This window comes from Chanos chanos, chromosome 4 (assembly GCF_902362185.1).
Source record: "Chanos chanos chromosome 4, fChaCha1.1, whole genome shotgun sequence".
NCBI lineage: Eukaryota > Metazoa > Chordata > Actinopteri > Gonorynchiformes > Chanidae > Chanos > Chanos chanos.
Genome location: NC_044498.1, coordinates 19740632 through 19763442, shown reverse-complemented (window position 1 = coordinate 19763442; position 22811 = coordinate 19740632). Strand labels below are relative to the sequence as shown.

The following is a 22811-nucleotide window of genomic DNA, read 5'->3' as shown; positions in this document are numbered from 1 at the left end:
ATTTTAAAGTATCACTCTTTCCCTTCATAGAGCTTACTTTCCATTTTCTTACTCAAGTTAGTTAAGTACCTCACACACTACTGAGCCGAAGGCCAGAGGAACTTCAGTCATCCACTGTTTTCACTTTACAGGACAGTGAGTAAAACTCTATTCCAGTGGTACATTCCCTTGTGTCACCTCATAAGAGCCCTGTCTGCTGTCTTCAGTACTCCACCACAAAATTTCACACCGGACATTCGTGTTTCAGTTAAAGACATTCGCTTGAGAACCTTCATCAGCATTTGACAGTCCCCACAATGCTTTGATAAAGCAAATGCAAAGTGCCATTTTCTTCTGAACAAGGAAAGAAAACAAACTGAAAGCATAACAAGGACATTTAGAAATAACAATAACCAACTTTTGAAAAGAGTTCAGACAAGAAGTATTACACAGGCAAAACTCAAATAACAAACCCCACTCAGGCTTAGTCAGGTTCCCATCAAAATGCAGGCACGCTGTTTTTGTCATTCATTTGATTCATTTCGCACAGTAAACCCATAAACAGCATGAGGGGGAATGTCCTACACTACATCTCGTTAAACAAACCACAGATGTCTTACTCATCCCACTTCGTACGAACGCACAGTTCCACAGAACTTAAGTAGTGAAACGCAAATGAGAAAGATAAGCACAGAAAATGGCAGCTGGAGGTCGACTGCAGAAGTCGACTTGAGTAAAGACCAGAGCTTTAGCTTTCGATTGTAAGGCCAAGTCAATGAAGGCCCCGTCCACACTAAAGGCAAGCAATCCTAACGCTGAACTGTAAAAATTTCAAAGTTACTGGTGGAAACTGACAGCACAGTATACTCAGTATAGTTAGATTAAAAAGACGTAAATCGTCCATTACATCTTCCTAAGTTTCCCTCCAATATCAGGTGCTATGCAACATTAGTCGATTGGTCGAAAAAAAGTGTATTGTACAACACATGCTACTTCAAAACATGACACAAAAATGTTGACTGTTTGGATCCCGTTTTAAGATTTTGCCAAGAAAAGTTTCCATTACAAATAACTGACTTCCCTCACAAAACAACCTCTAAAATAGCTAGGCTACATCTTTTTGTGAAAATCAGAGGACCTTCAAAAATTGTCCATTTGAGGCAACAGGTAGTAAACATCTCTGTTACATTAACAGCATCGTGAAACACCGTCTTCTACAATCCTTTCAAATACTGTGTTAAATGCAGACAAAAAACATATCAAACACAACACAAATTACTCTTGGAAACGTTATTCCTGACGGACTAATTGTTTAAGTGGACTGTTTTATGGTCTAGCAAAAAACTTCGATTTTGCATGCAGGTGGTATTTACATAGTGAAGAATATCATGCTCTTGGTGTCGCGCATGCTTGTGTACCATATTTCAATGGCACATTTCAAATGAAGACTTACATTTGAAATTACATTTCTGAGAATTTAGGGTTGTTCTATAGATTCTATTGAAGGAAGAGACCAAAAAAAGTCTAAGGATAAGGCAACTGGGAATCTCATTTCCATTACTGAAGACAAACCATGCAGGAAGGTAAGAGGTAACCTAAAACATCCGCAGCTACTAATGTAAATATGTCCATCAGGCCTCAAGCAGCATATTAAGAGTTCTAATTTTCATTTTTTGTTATTTTCAGTACCTTTGGGTGACTAATCAAAAAAAAAAAAAAAAAATAAAAAAAAAAAGAAAGAAGGTAATTAACATAGTGACAAACTCTCACATGCTTTTAGAGGTGAACATAAACAAAAAGAGTTTTTTTAAGGCGATGGGAACGCACTGACATAGAAATAATGCAATGAGGCAGTTAAGATATTTTTGTGTGTGTGATTTGTTTTTCTTTAAACAAAACAAATTCACATACAAAATTGATTTGCCCAATTTGGTCGCTTTTCTGTATTGGGTGGTTTTGATGTATAGCAGCTTTCATGAAAGCGTGTTAAGACCATACACTAGGTCCTCCGCATTCTGTAGTTTGTATACAATTGCACTCTTTTCATTAAAGAAACATGGTAAACACTTGAATAAGTTTCTCTAGTGTGGGTTTCACTGTCTTAAGATTTGGTAAGACTGCAATTCAGAACTGAACATTGAGTACTTTCCGGTTGGCAATAAATAATAAAAGGCCTCTTATTTTGACAAGAGTGTCTTTTCCCACCAAGGTATTTTAAAAACCCTGCTGAGCAAGTCACGACAGTATAATCTGTAGTTTTTATACAGTACAAGTTAGTCTTTCATCTCCAATATGGGGACTCCATAGGTTGAATGTAACTATTAAACACTTCTATTTGGCAAGAACAGAATGCCATCTAAGAAACTCACACAAGTAAGTAGGAATGTTCACTCTGTTTTTTCTTCTCTCTTTCCTTGTACCCTTGTAGCTTATTTATTAGTCTTTTTAGATGTCTCTGCTCTGCTCTGGAGGTACTTATCCAGCTCTGCCTCCCTCTTCACAGCTTCTGGAGAAATCTTGGGTGCGCCGGGAAAACAAACCAGTACCACGCTCATGTTGTCACGGCTTCCCTGTTTGCAGACAGACAGAAAACTTTTTAGTTTGGTTCTCCCTCTGAAAATAGTGTGTCTTCTGTAGAAAAGCACCAAATAACTTGTAATAACAGGATCAAAAGACTGGGTTTATATTCGTTTTTCTTCCAATTGGTATTTGTACTAACCACTTAACTACACACAACAAACTACACTAATCTTTTCAGCTCTGATAAACAATATCAGGTATGTGTGTTCAAAACCAAGTGCTTTGCAGAATGTGGTGCTGTCTTCCATAGGTTGTTAATGTAACTACATACATAGGTTGTATGCACACTTCCCTGCCATAAAACAAAGCTTATCAGTTTCGCTGTACCTTGTACAAACAGGTGTCGACTATCTCGTTACACACTCTCTCCAGGTCTTCAGTAACCTCGAGTCGTGAACGCACAAAGTCACAGAGTTCCTCATTAGCCATGACATCCCAGATACCATCACAAGCCAGTACCACGAATTCGTCCTCTGCCTCTGACCGCTCAATCTCGTACACCTCCGGTTCAGGAGACACCAGTTGCTCCGTGGGGCCCTTTCCATGAACGCACTTATAGTCAAAGTCACCGAGGGCCCTGGAAACGGCCAGGGAGCCATTGACTCGCTGGATCATGACCGAACCTCCAGCGTTCTGAATTCGCTCTTTCTCCAGAGGGTTGTTGGGTTTATGGTCCTGGGTGAAGAAGTGCACGCGTCCTCCCCGGCTGAGCAGAGCTCGAGAATCACCACAGTTGATGAAATAAACGTGAGTTGGCGAGATCATGACGCCGACCGCCGTCGAACCGCTGCGGTCAGCGCTGTGCTTCCGTTCTGAGATGGCCCGCATGTGCTCGTCGATCTGAAGGAAGCCGGTGCGGATCCCGCTCTTGACACTCTCCACGGAAGGTTCCTGAGCGCTGCCACCTGTATCCTCCCCTCCCACCATCCCTCCTCCTCTGAAGTCAGCATTACTGGTAATGTGTTCCAACAGGTGTTCGCAACAATAGCGAGCAACCTGTGACCCAGCGTGACCATCATAGACAGCAAAAAACGACCAGAGGTTGAGACCATGAGGGAGGCCAATAACAGCTGTGTGTGCATCCTCCATCTCAACACGCCAGCCCTGCATACTACTCAGGCCATAACGCAAGCCATTACCCTCACCGTGTGCATTATGTTTCTCCATCTTTGGCTTATCCAAAAATGCCCCCATTTTTGTTATACCTGGAAGAACAAAAAAAAAAAAAAAGAAAACAAGAGAGGGGTGTGTACAAGTTGAATGAAGAAAAAATTTGAGAGCACAAACTGTGGACAAGCTGATTTGTTCTCGTTAATCTTTTACTATATAGTTGTAACAAGACCTGAAAACACACTTTATCTGTCACTTGACAGGTGAAGTCTATACGAACATATCACAGCATCACATTATTTAGAAGGGACCGATCAATTTGGTGTAAATCCTGACGAAACATACAGCTAGTTGACCAGCAAGGAAACTATTCCTTAAAACTGGAGCCAACTGAACAAACTAACTAGTGTAATATTAGTTTGGAGATGTTAATGCCCATGATACCAGCCCAGACCACCGCGTATCATATACGCTAAATTTGTCTACCAGTCGACTAGCCTCGAATGTCAGTCACTAGCGAACAGAATTCAACGACTATGAATTTAATGTTAACGTTTTCTGTGAGAATAGTTTAAAACGCTCAATTCAGAGAAACATGCTATTCAACTTGCTCTGACTATGCCTGAATGGCTCCACTGTTGCACATTTGTCTGCGTTGCAGGTAGACCTTTGCAAGGCAAAAAAATGACAATTAATGAATTATCACTTCAGCCCCATTAAAGTATCGCTAAACACTCAGGAATATGTAGCGGACTGCTTGGGCAAAGTAGCCTAAAACTGGCAGGGCCGTAAACAGTTGATATATTGCCAACTACACCCTTTATCATCACACCAAGCTAGGCTAGCAACGGTGCTAACCACTAGCAAGTAACTGCTGGATGGGGCGCTGGCAGAGCTCCCCTTTCCACCAAGGCCTTGCAATAGGCACGGTGCTTCTTTATCCGGCTAACATAACGACACATGGTAGCTGTTCTACGTAGTAATCTATCAAACCACCTTCTCAGACACAGAAAAAGCGAAATGCTAGTAGGAAGTCTTTTGCAATATTGTACAATTGAAGAAAGTCACACTTACCTGAACTCTTAACTTACCGATTGCCGTGACGGTATATGCTGTTATGGTAACCTACACACAGTCGCAGCGGGGAATACACCTGTTTGAAGGTATCCGAGCTAGCCTACAGGCTAGCAAACTAGCTATCGCACCCGAATAAGATGGATGACTGGTTGGCTGGCTAATTAATAACTAACGGTTGGATATAAACGACGAAGGTTGGAGGCCGCCGTCAGTGCATCCAGACTAAAAAAAAATCTCTCCTACATGGATGCGCCGAACGTGCATCACTTTATCTTCAGAAAACGATAGGTATATGACGATGGAAGACTTAATTTACCAAAGTTTCATTTTCTGCAAACATCTAAATAACTGGTCCCTGCTTCCACCCCTGATTCCAGCGTCTCAGCCTCTCAGATAGAAGTTACGCCCACAGCAGTCCCGACCCACTCCTGAGACCAACGGGAATTCAGAGACCACGCCCCCGTGGGAAAGCAAACCTGCACTTTCATTCAGAACAAGAGGCCTACAAAATGGTCAGCTGTTCTTCATTTATAAGGTATATGTGGAGTTGGGATCAATTTACATTTACAAATAACCCAATATCGTGAAATTCCATGGAATTCCATGATAGTGCGAGATGTTACCTGTAGTTACTAAAAGAGATGTTATCTGTAGTTACTAGATTTACTGGATTCTTCCTTGGTCCACGTTACACCCTTCCAATAAGTTTCATTAGAATCGACCAACAAACAAACCGCACCGAAAACACAACCTTCTTGGCGGAGGTAATGATAGACAATAAAGTAAAATAAAGTATACAACACAGTATGTTAATACAATTTTTGACAGCGCTCTTTTTCTGTATTAAAATATTACGTTAAAGGTTGTAAGGAGATAAATAATACAAATAATACATTTTTAAAGATAGGTAGCCTTCATACTTAAATTATTTAGGTTACATTTTAGTTGCTTTCTGCAAACTCTTCTTTTCCATCACTTTTTCCCAGTTTCTAGTCAGACATTCAGACTAATGGTTTCTTACTCAGCTGTACAATCAACATCTTATCATGCTTGAGACACTGAATAAAAATGCAGTCAGATTCAGCTGTCTGTTGTTTGGTTACCATGGCTGAAGGATGAGACCCCAGGTACTTTGAGAGAGAGGTAATTGTGGGGGCCATGTTTGGGAGTGATGAATGTTCCTCGTCTTGCTGAGGTTCCATAAGGAACAGAGGCCAGCATTGGAATCTGAGGAAAAGATGTCATCAGGTAAAAGGTGAACGATGGTCAAAAGCTTATACTCACGAACAACGATGTTCTAGCACCTCAACTTGTATGGTTGTTATTAAGGTGGTGGAGAATAAAAACATAGGAAATGATACAGTAAGCAGTAAAATGTCATTTTGTTAGATGAATCATTATTCACTCTGTTCTCATCCAACGGATAACTGCATGTGGAATGCATGCTAAAGGAAATCTGCAGACTCTAGTGCTTATTTACCACAGTGATGGGTTTTAGCAGCTCTGTTGTGGTGTGGTTTGAGGTTAACCCCTGTAAACCAACTTCTCACAGGGTGAGGTAAATACCAGTAAATGCAATACCATTCTGAGTGAGGAAAGTCATCCTGACGTAAAGAATTTCTATCCTGATGGAGGTGGGTTTTTCCACAATGTCAATGCAGCCCCTCCCCAAGGCACAAGTGGTCACTGAGTAGTTTGATGAGCATGAAAACAAAGTAAATCAGATGCCATAATAACTATCTGCATTACTCTCAATCCATCTCAATCCATTTGAGCAGCTCATGGAAAATTCTAGAGCTGTGCCTCAGACAATATTTTTCACCACCATCAATGCTGGAATTTCCTGAGTAAAAACTAAGTCACGTCCTGCCAGTAGAGTTCCAGACATTTGTACAATCTTTACCAAGAGCCGCTGATGCTGCTCTGGTGGCTCAGTTCCCTATCAAGGCACTTTATAGCAGTGATTCCTTTATTTTGGCAGTGATTACCGCAGTTTGCCGGAATATTTTTCATTTTACTATCTATCTCCATGAATATCCCAAAAGTAAAGAAGATTTGCACAATTCTGCACTGTTTTTGAGCATGATTGTGTATTCATTGTCATGTATTAACAGGCTTAATTTTCATTTGTATAGACAACATGATGAAAATAAGAGATCTTCTCCAACAAAAGCAAACATCATGACTACTGCTCATAAGGGTCAATATAATATACGAGCATCTACTGTGTACATGAATGAAAGTGTGATTTTACATCTTTGTGAATGTGTTTGTGTTTGAGTGTATGTGGCACTCTCAAAAGACATTATACCAACTTGGATTTTTGATCACTGATTGTCACTTTAACTTTTTATGCATATAGACTTGGCGGTGACATAGTTGGAAGATGTAACGCCTATAACATTGACATTAAATTGAATGGTCGATATACTACCTTCCAGTATTTCTATGACCCCAAATCATCAGAGGTATAAGACCATAAAACTGACCAAAGTCACTGATGAAACACTATCTACATTTGTACATACTATTAATGAATAAACAGTAACAAACCATCATAACTGCTAACAATATCCAATGTTTCTTAAACTCTTTTATGCACTAGTGTTAATATCATATGGGAGAATATGATGGTAAAGAAAAGGAATACAGAAAGATTCATTATACGGAAGAACCATATTTTTTGATGAATTCTGTGAGGTCAGATACAGATTTGAAGTATACAGAGCCTTTTCAATCTTGGTAATTTAGTTAAGCATTTCAGATCATAGCTTACGCCAATATACATGCAGCTCACATTTTCCAGAGTTCAGATCCTCTTTAAAAGACTTTGGAATGTGCACACACAGTGCAAATATCTTAATGTGTAATGCTTCAGGAGGCCATATGAATCAAAATGGGTCAATAATAGCAACACTAAAGGAAATTAAAGTGGAAGTATTACTATTCAAATTAAATAACCAGCAGGAATAAAAGGGAAGGTTTTTAGTGGATGTGAACCTCCATGAAAATGCATGTGCATACGTAAAACTCACATTAAAACACATAATCAGTGCGGGGAATGTAAGCCAGAATTGAAATCTAAGGGGTTAGCATCATGAAGTATCTCCATGGGCTTTTGCACAGGGCAGATGCAAGCCTTCTCTTTTATGCTAATTACTGAGGTGAATAATTCATCCAGGGCTGGAGGTCCAAATTAAAAGCATCTTACATTAAAGATAGGCTGTCCACAGGGTGACTTGATTGTCTACCGCATAACGCTGTCTGCACTTAGGGTAAGTATTTAGGTGCTTTAAACACCAAATGCATTATGCCTGAACAAAGAGACTGTTGCTGGATACAGCTAGATTTGCATAGATATTTTGCAGTGCATGGTCCATGTTATTTGACAAAAAATACAGAAGACCCACAAGCTAACATGCTTTCTTTCTTTCTTTCTTTCTTTCTTTCTCTCGACAGAGAGACATAGGCTCAGAAAACAGAATATGAAAGCACAGGAAACTATATTACTACAAATAAGTTGGCTTTTACCCTTCCGTATCAAGGAAAATTATGCAGCGATCAAGTCTCTCCTTAAGGGCAACATTGCCATAGCCATGTAGTAACATATTTAAAAAAAAAAAAAAGATATAAGCTGCTAACATAGAAGCACAATATTCTTTGATGATACTAACCTTGGAAGAGTGTAATTAATGCTGTGCAGGGAAGGAATCCGTGGAATTACTCTTTGATCGCTCAAGCAACATTCTACATCTCATAATGCAGATTCCAAGCATTTTTATTATGTACTCCATTTATTTCTTTTTTTTTGACAGTGAAATATGGCAGAGTTCCCAAGTCAGTCAATATGAGACACATGCTGGATAATGATGAAAATTCAGCAGAGCGGAACAATTTGATTGTGCAGAGAGGCAGAGCACGTTCAGGTGATTTCTGTGGCCTTTAAGCCTGAGGCAGTGAATGCTATAGGAAAGATACACAACAGCAATACAGTATCTGTCAGGCAGCCTACACAGAGCAATTCATGTGTTTCAAGGTCTCTTAAAGGTCCTGTCCACAGCACCATAACAATAGCGTCCTCATCTTTAAACGCAAGAAGCTATATTTAGACGTGACCTGTCTGAAATAATTACAAAAGAGTCAGATAGGCCAGGAGAGTCACTCTCTTTGCTTAAAATATCAAACTCCCAGGAAGACATACACGGTACAGAGTGTAACTGCACAATGGCAGTTAGTCCTCTGCTCCTCAGAGGTTTTTAAGCACATGTAGCAAGTGTGACATCACCATTTTATTACCTGCCTACTATCAACATTTAATGATCATTTAAGCTCTGTGATTTACCGGTACTATAATATCACATGCATTTTAATTAGAAATATTTTGCTCTTTCTTTCCTTGTAAATGTATATATTGTTCATGTTTGTCCAAGTATTGAGGTTTGTTGCACTATTTTCTCTTGCAAAATGCCGAGTAATTTACAAAGCTTGAACACATGAGAAAGCCTAAGGTCAAATATGTTCTGTTGATTTGTTTTTTTTTTTCCACCTCCTTGAAAAGAAAAATAGTAGACAAATAAACTACTTGAAGAGGGAGCAAAACACAATACTTTGTTCCATAGCAGTTTGATGGCTGTATAGGGTTCGTCTGTGAGAGCACATAAAGGGAAATATGGCAGTGCCTCAGTAACAACAGATTATGTTGTTGTCATTGGAATCTGTGCTTTTAAAAACTGTCCTCTTGTTCCCCTGTTGACACATGATGCATTCCTTGTTGCTACATTGTGGTGCTTTTTCAAGGACAGCTGCCCTTAGATGGAATGATTCTGAGTGGTTTTGTTGTATTAGCATGTTGATCTGAGATGAAATCCATGGAGCTAAGTCAAGGTGATCATCCACGCTCAACACAGACACTCAGACACACATATACACACACACACACACACACACACACACACACACACACAGGCGCACACACACACACACACACACACACACACACACACACACACACACACACACACAAACACACAAACACTCACTCACACAATAACAATGTTCATTGTCCAACAAAGAAACTCATTACAAACCTTCTTATGTAGTATATCGAGAAACATTCCATGAGCATTTTTTCTCTACAAAACCTAAAAATTACATATTTGTTTTTCGTTTTAAAAGTATGACCATGGATAACATTTTGAGCAAGTCGTATTTGAGATATGTCTACATGTGTAAAACTTGTCAGCCCGAGATAAGAGTACAGGCACTAAAAATGTTTGTTTTACAAGAATCAGTATTGTCACTCATGAGTAAACAGTAAAGCAGTTAACACATTCTTTGCTGTGTATTTTACCAGTCTATCTTTAATCAGTATTGAGCCACTGAATGCATGTCAAGCTGTTATGATATTAAAGGAAACTGAAACAGATTTTCAAAGTTCATGAGTTTTGTTTCAAAGGTTTAAAAAATGTCACTGTGCTTTTGTGTTTTTTAACAATCCTTTTTTTTGTTTGTTTGTCATAAATTTTTCTTAAAACAAAGAAAATGCAATGGTAGTTCTGCACAGCAACAAAGAATTCAGGTGACTGTACTGAATGTTTTAAGAGAAAGGACCTTTCTTTGCAATTAAGGCTTACTTTTTCCCTTCTGATGAGATAGCAGAGCAGTACAGCTGTTAACATGTGCAATGCCACTACATAACAGTACACAAACAACAAACAGAATGATCAACAACACAATTATTCATACTGAATCATTATTCAATAATAAGCTGATCTTGGTAGCGTGAATATATATTAAAAATACATTTTTTATTTATCCACTACATTGTCACATGAATCATGCAACAAGTGAACATATGAAACCTCTTGTCCTATATAGTGCTCTGTTACATATGGATATTCAAGTTAAGTGCTTTGTCCTTTACTTGACCTTGTAAACCGCTGGCCTGTTCCTGACCCTCTGTCCTCAGAATCACATTCGCCAAATTGAAGTTTTTATGGCACACTGTTTTACTTCAATAAGAAATTCCTACACTTGCATGCATTAAAATCACACAAATGAAACACTCTCACCATGTCACATGTGAAGGGCGCTTGGACTCGTTGCTTTGTTTGTTATGCTGTCTTCCTCTTTTCTTTTTTCCTTTTTGTTTCTCTTCTTGCCACCTTTCAAAGACAACAGATTTTTTTTTGCCTCCTTTCTTCAAGATATACGGCTGCTTTATTTCTAAGAAACCTCTCAATCAAATCAGCATAAATAATGCAATTTTTCCTCTCCAAATAATATAGAAACTCTCACATGCAGTGGATAATTAAATGACCTTTGTCAACATATTTGCATAATAAGTATGCATAAATTGTTGCTGCAAGTCTCTAGTGTGCTGTTTTTATGTAAAGTAAGGATAAAACACACAAGTTGTTCTTCTTTTTTGTGACTTTGTGATAAACAATTGCTCAATTTGAGGGTATAAACCGGCATTAGCATTTAATCAGAAGTATTGTTAGGTTGTTTTTTTTTTGTTTTGTTTTGGTTTATTTGTTGTTTTGCACGGAACAAATAATGTCATCACTAAATACAAGTGTGTTTTTCCCCGTCTTAGCCGTTCATTTTCCATAGCTGAACAACGGCAGGAAAATAACAATCATTTTAAAGTGTGTTGCTAATAATGCAAAGCTAACCCCTCTTAAGATTAGAGATTAGTGTCCTAGAATTCAAGCCTTACATGTCCTGACCCATGTTCCAGATCTTTCTAATACAGTGCATGTCAACACAAAAACAAAAGCAGACTTTTAAGCTCTTATTGTTGTGGTGCTGTGAGGACACTGGCTAAATGAACATCGGTGCCTGTGTGTTGTAAGCACTATATGGGATATGTAAAATGCATCTGATCATATTCCACCTTATCCCTAAGTAATTTCCTACAGTCTTTCCCTGTATCCTTAATTCTGCACAATGATTACAGGTCTAAAGACATAAGGGATTATCAATATTGACCATACTCCTCACTGACATTTGTTTTTTGTTGAATTTACCAAATGAAAAATATATTGTAATATTTGGCTGACAGAATTGAGGTCTTTGTTCTTCTGTGTATTTGCTGCTTTAGAATCTGTGGTTGTTTGTCTTCTAATACATATGTACAGAAGTGAACAACTCTCATTTTTCTTTCTTTCTTTCTTTCTTTCTTTCTTTCTTTCTTTCTTTCTTTCTTTCTCTCTTTCTTTCTTTCTTTCTTTCTTTCTTTCTTTCTTTCGTTCTCCCAGCAAGTAAGAAGGAGTGTTAAGAAAATTGCAGACCTCTAGTCATGTCAGACCTCCTATGCAGTGATGACTGCTTCTTTGTGACACAGCTTTGACAAATAGGTTGGAGATTTTCTGGACCAGTGTGCTTCAACCCATGAAAAATCTACAGCATTTTGAAAATAAACCTTGAGAAATATAGATTCTTCATTGGAAGTCTGTATGGTCAAGTATATATGAATCCGTTGTGCTCATAAATTGAATCACTGATTGAACAATAGCCATATGTGAGAAGGACTTTAAAGTTTTGCTTTTGCTTTTTTCTGTATGATGACTGGAATTTACCCAAACCCTAAGTCAGTTTCAGTTCTGGAACAATCTGGAAAAGAAGCCACCATTTACCTCATGATCATTCCCTATAGAAGAAAATCAATATCCTACAAACACTGAGTCATCAAATGTATTCATTTGTCCATCCTTCAGATCAGCCAATTACAATAATGTAGGATTTGGGCATTCAGGGGAACTGTAATATACTATTCAATATATCAACAATCATCTGCAGAGCCTGTACAGTACATTTTTCAGCCTAGGCTCTTCTATGTTTGACAAAAAAAGAGTCTCTCCTCCCTCTTCAGTATTTCATTTATGGCTGCACATCCTTGGCTGCACGTTTTTCATTTTCTCCACATCTGAAAGTGTTCAAAGACCTGTAATTTCAGTGAAACTGGTTGGCAAAAATAAACTCTCAAATAAACTCTTTTTTTTTAATGCCAGCTCCTCATCTTTCACTCTGGTCCTCAGAAACACTGGATCATTCAGTGCATCGTGTATGAAGATGGCCTTGTCACTGAGCTTAACACCATTACACTATTCTGAAACTGAATTAATAACCATGTTCATATTTAAGAATCAGTGCGCTTATGGATTAGCCCCTGCACATGCTAAGGATAACTGATGGGATGGTGACTTTTTAAGCTCTACATTTAAAGGCTGAAGACATCATAAAAGAAATACTGTAATCTAGGCTGCAATGAAAAAGTAACTTGAATTGTTGATAGTGTACAGAAGAGGACATAATCAATCTCAGAAAATGTGTTCTTTGAAAATGTGAAGCCCTTGTCATTGTTCTCTCTCCTTTAGCTCTGATTCTCAGAGATATTGGATTGTGCAGTAGAGTGTGTATGGAGTCGGTGACAATGGAGAAGACATAAAGAGGAGAAAATACAGCACAAACTTTTTCTCTGAATAACTGGAACAGGGCTCAAATTGAGAGACAGCAATAGATATCGAGAGAGAGAGAGAGAGAGAGAGAGAGAGAGAGAGAAAGAGGCGTGGGGGGGGGCTTAAACTATATATTGTTAGAAAGACATTTAATAATAAAAAAAACAATTAATGTGAAAATACACTGAATATGTTTTCAGCAGGGCTAAGGTCAAAGGTGTAACTGAAATTCAAACTCACGATCAAATCCACTTTTAACAATAATCCAACTCTTAGCGATGAACATTAAATGAACATTTACAGCATTAAAGTCATTTCAAAGATAGCTCAATGAAAATAAAATGAGTCAAATAGATGTCTTTTCAGCTCATTCACATTTCTCCACTCCAAAATCATCCTTATTTGAATGAGTCATCTGTATTTGAGTTAGCTTTAAAATGTAAGGAGTATGATATTGTGGGAGAGTATTTTGAAGCAAAACTGAAAACTGTACAGTTACTGGAGATTCTGTATGAACAAAATAGCTAAGGACATAGAGTTTAAAACAGGTTACAGCAAGATTTGGTGGCCCTATATTAATGTTAAGGCAGGGTTTGGAATTTTTCTCTTACAATGAAATGGAAATTATGCAGTCAAAAAATACACCCCCTCCCCACCCCATTCCAACTGATACTGATGTAAACATGACCTGCCGCACTGAATTCCATTAAAGTGATCACTATTATCCATATTTTAAACACAGGAGGGAAACTGAATAACAGAAAGATGGGGAGAGAGGGAGTGCCCAGCTTCCACTGATGAACTATTCATAGTCTTTATGCAAATGACAAATGACATTTGAAGAAGCAGATAAAAAGGCGGCCCAGGGACACACATAAACACAGCTCAATGCCACTATGCATGTAATCATGCTTACATGAATAAATTCAAGTTCCTCCCACCTCATTGGTCATCAACTCTGGATGCTGTCCCTGTGCTTTTGCATAATCAGCGCTGCTGGCGAATCAGAGGGGGCCTGTGTATACACGGCAGGGATTCCATCAGCAGCTCATTTGCGCTAATACTTGGAAATGAACATGCACTTAGTCATTAAGTGTAAGTTAGGCCAGGGGGGTTCAATACACACTGAGTTTTACGTGTGTGTGTGTGTGTGTGAGTCTGTGCGTGTGCGTATGTAGGGGGTGGGGATGTCTTTTATAATTGCAGATGAAGGGAGCCTTAATTTTAAATTAAAAAGCACAACCAGTTGTGCTGTTCTTCCATGAATACAGGTTGTAATATAAATGCTGAGTCTGTTTAAAGTATATTACTTTGTAATAAACCTAAAACTAAAGTTATACATATCCATTCATGAACATTTATGTTTTATTTACATGTTAAAGAGAACCTCAAATCCACAGTATGTGATTACAGCTTGGTTTCTTTAGTAGAGACTCTTACTGGGCTATTACAACGGGAAATTTAGTGTGGGAGGGACATCTAATGGACATCTCTGGTAGTTACATGCCCTGTTTAAAGATAGCAAAAACAATTCTCTGATATTCTTGCAGTTCAGTAAACTGGCCTGACTCTTACTATGATATGACAACAAAAACTAAATGAATATCATGTTTCCTCTGTTTCTTTTAGTACTCAGTAATTTTACTGTCACTGTTTCAGCTGCCAGTCATTGAAGAACGACGGTGTTTAACACTGCGTGAGGTAATCTAATATACCATAAACAATTACGAAACAGATGGCATCATTTTTTTCAATTCAGTCTTTTGTAATGTTATATGAACTACACACACACACACACACACACACACACACACACACAGATAAAACATTGAAATTAGGCCATAATTGAAACTGGTCACAGATGCTGGTTATGTCTGCTGGGTCAAGTGGATAATCCTGCCTACAGCACACCTCTCCTGGGAGCCAACACAAATCTGTCATCACTCATATTGGACTGTAATCTGCAATGAGCTCCAAATGGATCAGCTGTGTGGATCTGGGAATAAAAGTCGAGAAGGAAACTATTGTGTCATAGCCTACAACCACCCCTGTCGTAACTACATTATTCCACTACGGGTCCTCTGTGTGTGGTCCACCACTGTGACCCACTTTGACATAGCAATGATCAATCGTAGTTTTCAGAGTTATTTCATGCCCTGTTTTCTGTGGCTAATAATATAGTACGATCATCTCAAATGTAATATTCATATGAGTGACAGTGCATTTCTGATTTAAATATCAGCGTTAATGGTGTCATGGTATGTAGGGCACAAAACATTCATTTGTAAGAATAAGAAGTCCCGACAGGAGGGGTGGAGGGGAAAGTAATGAACAAAAATCAATGAAATGTTTAAAAAAAAAAAGTTTTGATGCCCTGTAACTAGTGGTCAAAAACGTTAATGGCCTAGAAAGACTTCAAATTGTGAAGAACATTCAAACACTATTTCACTATTAAATGTCAAATATGATCCATATTCTAATGAATTATGGTCTAAGCAAATCTTTTCTTGGGCAGTGACGCTTGTTTTGAAACCAGTGTTTCCAAATTGACTCAGACTTTGCAATCAGCCTTGGTCGCCACTCAGCCTGTATTGTTTTGCTAAATGAGTTCACATACCAGCACAGTGCTGCTGAAGTATAGGCAGTTTGCTCTTGAACTTTGCCTCTGATGTTGCATCAATCAGCCTAAAGCTCTTTTTTGTCCAACATTAGTTGAGTTGGTGTACTGTTCTCCATGCAGTAACTAGAGCAGAAAAGAGGCCTTGACCTTCAGAAAACCCCATAGCCAACAGCAGACACCACCACACACAGCCCCTCATTCAAAGTGACCACTTTGACCTGTGTTCGACAAGACTGCTGTTTTAAAAACACAATTAATACACAAATCCATCTAGGAAGGATGGAAAGGATCCGACCAGAACTCATTACTGAATCTGAATTCAATTTTGTTTCTGTCATAAATGTGCTGCTCTTTGTCAGCTGATAACAGTACAGTAACAGGCCCTATGTTGAGCTTATTAATTCTGGGGTTCATGGTTTTCCTCGACTGAGACAGAGAGAAAACTCCAGCAAATATATGAAAGTCCTGAAAGATTGTTTGTCCTTGAACCATTTTTGCCTGTGTTAGATAATTTACATGCTGCATTTTTTGCTAAGGTTGCACCACACCGTTTAATAAATATTCCAACACACACACACACACACACACACACACGCACACACACATTTTCTCTCCCTCTCATAAACCCTTTCCTTCTCCCTCTGACATACGTATAATCCCTCTTCCCCTCTCTCTCACACTCCTGCACACACAGAGTCAACTATCAACTATCAGTGACACTCTAGAGACCCTAGGGGCCAAGCTGTGTGTTCTCAAAATCCAAGCGAGGCAAGACATACAAAAACAAATACAAACAGCACTCTCTGCAGGCATATCGTCTTATGAGATTTGGTGGTTGTCAAAACACAGCATATCTTGGTCTGTTAGAAGATTCTCGTTGTCATGTATTTTATCAGAACATATTTTAATCTCTGTCTGTGGGCAAATGCTGTGTAAAACTACAGCATGTCGTGGTGCTGCATTTGTGCGTTACATTAAAAGCTCTTAATTTAAGGGTGGCCACCGGTGAGGTCCCACACTGTCCCAATTTGCTCCCACAGGGGATGTGGAAAATCCCGCGATGGAAAATTCCAAGCACTAAAATTTTTTTGCTGGTGGTTTGTGGCAGATTTGGGTTACAGGGTGTATATGTTTGGATTTCTCAAGACCATAAAATCCATTCTCAAACTTCATTTCAATAGACACCTTGACTGAGACCAGTAGCCATCATTTATCAGGATAAGCTGCCCCGGCATAAGACCTCATTCCCTGCAATATCAGCCTTTTAAATGAAAAGTTGAGAGGCAAACACATGTATCACTAATATATCAGCAAATGCAGCATCAGAACAAAGACACTCAGTTCTCAGAGCAAAGTTCAGCAGTCATCAGCCTTCTGAGACAATTAACAGGGAAAAAATAGATGAAATTTATCTGTCTGTCATTGAAATTGAAAAACGTTCATATGAAACTGAAATTATTCTTCAGAAATCAAAAAGAAGCCTTTTCATCATTGGCCAGGCAAAAGAATCCTCCAGAACATGTTCTATAATTCAGCTTAAAGGGAGATAGGAGGAGAGGGTTTGAGAAAAGATGGGGTAAGATAACCAGTTGCAGGCAATAGGCATTTGTCTCTCATTAATGAGGAATAATTATATACAACTGAAATCAAGTCAGTGAAAGAAATGAAAGAGCAGGCCATTATCACAACTGGCATGTTGAAGAGATTGGGAGGTTGGAGCAGCTCTTTACCAGGAGCAGTTTACCACAGTCGCTAGATACAGGTGTGTACAGTTCAGTGTCGCTGTCCACAGTCATAGTGCTGAAACCATTCTGCAGTGGTGCTGTAGAGAGACCTGACTGCCAATATGTAAAGAGAATTTTTTTTCATAGTGTGTCCCTGTCTGTTTAGGAAACTAGGAGGAAATACCACACATGATGAGAGATACAGTAGAGTAACCTTGAAAGTACAACAAAGATGAAAGTAAAAGAAGTAGAAAAATGTGATGAATAAACTGTGACTTTTCGTTTTTCCTTGTTCTGGAGTGCCAGTTCCTTCTCATCTACAGCTGACATCAACAGCCTTGCCACTGAGCTTTGCTTTACACCATTATACTGTTTTGTAACTGATTTAATAACCAAGTTCATATGTAAGAATCAGTGTGCTTATGGATTGTTTTAATCTTGGCCATTACTCTCTACACACAGAGAGAGAGAGACAGGCAGACTGACAGAGTCCCTGAATCTAGATTTTGTTTGAAATCACTTCACAGGCTCAGTCTATAAACAAGGCAAAATGTTTCCTTGAATAAGACAAGGTGGTGCCACACTGTCTGTTCTAGGGACGTTCTATGATTAGCATTTGACATTAGGCTGCATCCAGAACGCTACTGGACGATCAAGAAGTAACAATGATAATACGACCAGAGAGTGTCATCTCCAAGTTTATTACAAAATATCGCCTCTGTTGACTGACATGGACAGAGGATGAGAGGTCCTTTATAAGGGAAAAAGCTGTCCAGACAATGTTAGATGAAAGATCCAAAGTGAAAGTTCAGAGTCTGTCGGTCTGTGATGGTCAGTAACACATTATCATAGTGTAATTCATGTGATCCAAACCTTTTTGCAGGGAATAGAGAAAGATATCTCCTGATATTCCATTGGAGGTTCCAACAGTTTTAGACAGATAAGTAAAGGTGAGGAACATGAGGGAAGGATTGTGTTGTGATCACTAGATGGCATCATTTCCAGCTAATACGCTCGTAATTTACCTAGCGTCAGTACTCTTACAACATCGGGACCCTAACTGAAGTACACTTTTAATGACCTACGATTATATTTTCCATATTTATAAATGTAAAAACCGCTGTGATGAAGGTAGATCATACTACTTGATAAACCAAATGGAGTTGTTACTTGTGTTATTGTGTCACTACAACATATGGCTTACGGTTTTCTTTGAGGTATAATTACAATGTATAATTACAATATTTTTTTTCCACCTTAAACCGATCCAAATTCTTGTTACACGTTTTTCAACGTCCACACCGCAAATAGTTAACCTAACATATCTTTCCATCCAAATCCGTGCCCACCAGAAGCCTCAGACACGGTGACGTCACTGTCGAAACACAACTCAACAAGCCATTTTCACAGGCGTGAGGCTTCACGGGAGAGCTCGATCAGAGCCGCTGGAACCACTGGTGGTAGTGACAGCAGCTTGGTTCGAATAGTTTAGTATTTCAGCGTGTGCATCTTTACGGACGAAATCTGTTTGAGGTGCATCGCACATTGACGAGCCCTCTGCAAACATGTCTGTGAAGCCAAACGAGAAACCAGGTTCGGAAGGCGGGTGGTTTGGGGACGATTTCGAAAAGATTGACCGTTTTGGAACCACCACGGGTCAGATGGACGACTTGGAGGTTGGGCAGCAGCTGAAAGACTGGGAGGACGAGACGAGTGATCAGAAACAACTCTTTCACCATCCGGAAAGCAACCGGCAACCTCTCCCTGTTGTCATGGAAACTGCATCTACAGGTAATGCGTACAACCTATAGCGAAACTCACAGCTACAACTCTTTTTCAAATCATATTTCGCCGTTAACTTACATACCTTGAAAGTTAACTCACTTCTAGTGAAAGGCCTCGGCCAATCACTGTCTCTTTTGGAGAGGGCTACTTGGCGAAGTCTGTTTTAGTTACATCTGATTTAGTTAACTAACAAAACCAGGGTTAGCCAGTCAACAAAACACTGGGATATCCAAGCGAGCATGCCACAGCAAGGCTACACAATCTTTATAAGGCCACGTAATGACTGGTTTGCAGTATGTTTGTGTTTTATCTCAACATACATCGTGTACATAACTGCGTCAGCTATTTATAGGCCCGAGCGAACAGTATTCAGACACAACCAGTAATTCTGTTTAGGTAGCTGAGTTAGGTTGCAAGTGTTCGTAACAATCTTCGAGTTGGTACTCTTAGTTGGTACTCTTGCATGTTCTAGGTAGAAACAATAAATTAAGGTACTACCTTTCTCTGTTTCCAGCATTACCAAAGTAATGATTTTATCATATAGGTAAATGTCTTGTTTTGAGTGTCACCATATCCTACATCACCTGATTTGTGTATGCTAAAGCTTGAGTATGCAGTAAAGCAGACTTTCTCTTTATCGTCCGGAGCATTGTTTTCTTGTGTTTGTTTATACAATCCCCGTGGACCCGTGCTATTGGCTGTTTGTTTCAAGGTCTTCCGAAGTGCTACAGCAAGTTTTAATAGCACTAATGCACAAACATCTCTATCCAGTTTTTGAACGGAAGGTTTTTCTAATGATTACACGTGCAGCAATTCTCTTCACTCCCCTTTTCCCTATCATCCGCTCTCCTGCCTTTTGTTCTGGTGTTATGGTTGATTCACGGTATGAGGACAACACAAAAAACACTGCACACTCATTTCAATTAGAAGGAATAATAAACGTATACATCCGCTGAACAAGTGACTGAAAGCGATGACGATGTCTTGTACATCCAATGTAATTTATGTTTAGCTTGTTTAAAAAAGATTTAAACATTATTTGATTGGGTATTTTGTACTTGGACAAATATTTATTTTAAGTCAGAAGCTGGAGTTGAGTCAGTTTAAAAAAAATACCGTGAATTGGCTTTCATTACGAAGGCTGTAAACATGGCTACTGGAAAATTCTACATTTTAAACATCAAACAAAAGATTTCATTCTGCATGACCAGTAAACGTCTATGATCAGATAGACTAGCCAATTACTGCCTAATGACAGGTTACTGAATGTTAATGTTTCAGTAAATCGTTTTAGATGTTAACCTTATAATTAGGCTCGTTAGCCTGTTTGGCTAAGCCTAAGTTATGGCGTGTTTGGCGCCCACAAGGATCCTTAAAACTGGTCAGCCCTCAAAGATAAAACATTGTCTCTTATCTCTGTTATTTGCTTTACTTTTATTTGGTAAGGTACATGCAGCAGTTTAATTCAGCTGTGACTTTGTAATGTAACTTGTGTAGAGGTTTGATATATCTGCTGCAAGAGGATCAATACCTGACCTTCAGACCAAGCGATGGCAACCATGACCAGTCTGTATGTTTACACGGATCATTAAAGGAATTGAAAGTCAGTGAAATCTGATATTGGCTCATGTCAGTGTAAAATGAAACCCTTGCATTGTATTGAGCTGGAAACCGAAGGACAGACCAGTCCAAGTCATGACTTGTTTTGTTTTGGGGTTTTTTTTTCTGCAAGTAAGCGAATGATAGCCTTTTGTAAAGAGGGAGATACCACCAAAGAAGGAAGGAAGAATTTAAAGAATAAAATTTGACTTTCTTTCAAACCCTCACTGATGATCACATTTTCCTCTGTTCGATGTTCCCATGTTACAGCTACACAAGCTCACTCATTTTAGGTTATTAGCATATTGCTATCTTCTGCAACCATGCCTCTGTCACAAAGGACAAAAACATCGACATACACATACCTGCTGCAGAGGTGTGGGCACTAACACACACATTAGTCAGAGAGAGAGAGAGAGAGAGAGAGAGGGGAATGGTAAGGGAAAATGCATTCTCAACACAATTACATAACACTGTCTCTGATTTTGAGTGCCATTGTAAGATTTATTGACAGAATGTTTATATATTTGGTTCAAATTAAATAATCACTTTAAGTAGCAACAAGCAATTGAGTTTTTACAAGTTATATTAATACTTCCCATTAATTAAATTAATAATAATAAAAAAGAGTTTAAATTAATCAAAATAGTACTTTCTGTTGAGGAAAAACAGTAAAATAAAAAATGGTAAAAGCACCTCAAACCAACCACAGCCCTGTTCCACATTTAACAGCACAAACAAACCTTTACAAAACTTATTATTCAGCTTCCTTTTATGTTTAATTTTACACTATACTGCAGCAATATCTGGCAACAGGCCACTTGTTCAGTAAGCCATTCTGTATTTGTGTTTCAGTTCTCTTCATTTTCACTGATGCTGCCCCTAGCTCTTTTCTGTGCTCTCTCCTAGGCCACCATCTCAGACAACCCACTGTGTAGCTGTCTCATTTTTTCGACAGCTGCCGTCTCATTTTAATTCTTTGAAAACGCAGGAGTCTTTGTGCTCCAGACAAAATGTACGCAGGAATACTGGGCATTGTCAGTGGAAAAAGAAGTGGGTTACTTTATAATTGTCTTGTATTTTGTTATTTGTTTGAAGCAAAGGCTGTAGTAGTCTTGTTTTCTCCATGCTGAGTTGGAATCTTTCAGGATACTTTTAAATGCGATTTTAGAGTTTGCCTACATCGTAAGTAGTAATCCTAAGTTAAGTCGTTTTTGTAGAGATGCTTTTTAACCCTCACTTTTGGTCTTGAACCAAGGTTTTGAAGAGGGAGGCAATGACAGTGATATTTGATTGGACCTTTATCATAGTGGGCCATCCAGAAATTGAGAATGGAATGGTAAGCATTATCAAACAAATAGACTTCTTAACTGTAACCACTGCTGTTAGAATGGAGACATAACGTGAAGTTTCACAAATCACTTTGATTATCTTCTCTGCAGATTAGATCAGTTGTTCACAGACCAGCAATTATAGTTTTCATCTGACTGTAACAGGCTGATGCTTTATATGAGTCACTAGACCTCTTCTGCTGTAGCATTTTCCACACTTAAAGCCTGGATAGGCTTTTGGATGCACAAGATCTTACAGTTAAAGAGGGTATTTGTACTTTAAGGCACATTAATTTCCTTGTGTAGTTCATCTTCTATGAGACATTTTGAATGTCTGAATGTGGCAGTTTTTTTATCACTTGCATGAAAGAGCTGTCTTTGTCTGGCAAAGAAGACATTTGTTTAGAGGATAGAAAAATCTTTGCTGAGAAGATGATATACTTCGATGAAACTCAGATGTAGATATGATCAGTGAGAACTTAAAATTTTCACCTCTAGCTGAAAGTGTTTTATTTTTTCCTGCATGTTGACACATTAACAACAT

General features: G+C 38.7%; 2 protein-coding genes across 3 annotated transcripts in view; one reads left to right on the top strand and one right to left on the bottom strand.

Moving 5' to 3' along the window:
- Positions 1-2408: 2408 nt before the first annotated feature.
- Positions 2409-3753, bottom strand: ppm1ab (protein phosphatase, Mg2+/Mn2+ dependent, 1Ab). Its single transcript, XM_030771204.1, has 2 exons — positions 2887-3753; positions 2409-2549 (listed from the first exon to the last, which is right to left on the bottom strand). The coding sequence occupies exons 1-2, from the start codon at positions 3751-3753 to the stop codon at positions 2409-2411; spliced, it is 1008 nt and encodes a 335-aa protein (XP_030627064.1).
- A 15229-nt stretch (positions 3754-18982) lies between these two features.
- The window catches only part of rtn1b (reticulon 1b), a 39381-nt gene continuing 35552 nt past the window's right edge, over positions 18983-22811 (top strand). For both annotated transcript variants that reach the window (XM_030771382.1, XM_030771381.1), the window contains exon 1: positions 18983-19343. In XM_030771382.1, coding sequence (XP_030627242.1) covers positions 19118-19343 — 226 coding nt within the window. In that variant the 5' untranslated portion in view covers positions 18983-19117. The remainder of the gene's footprint in view (positions 19344-22811) is intronic.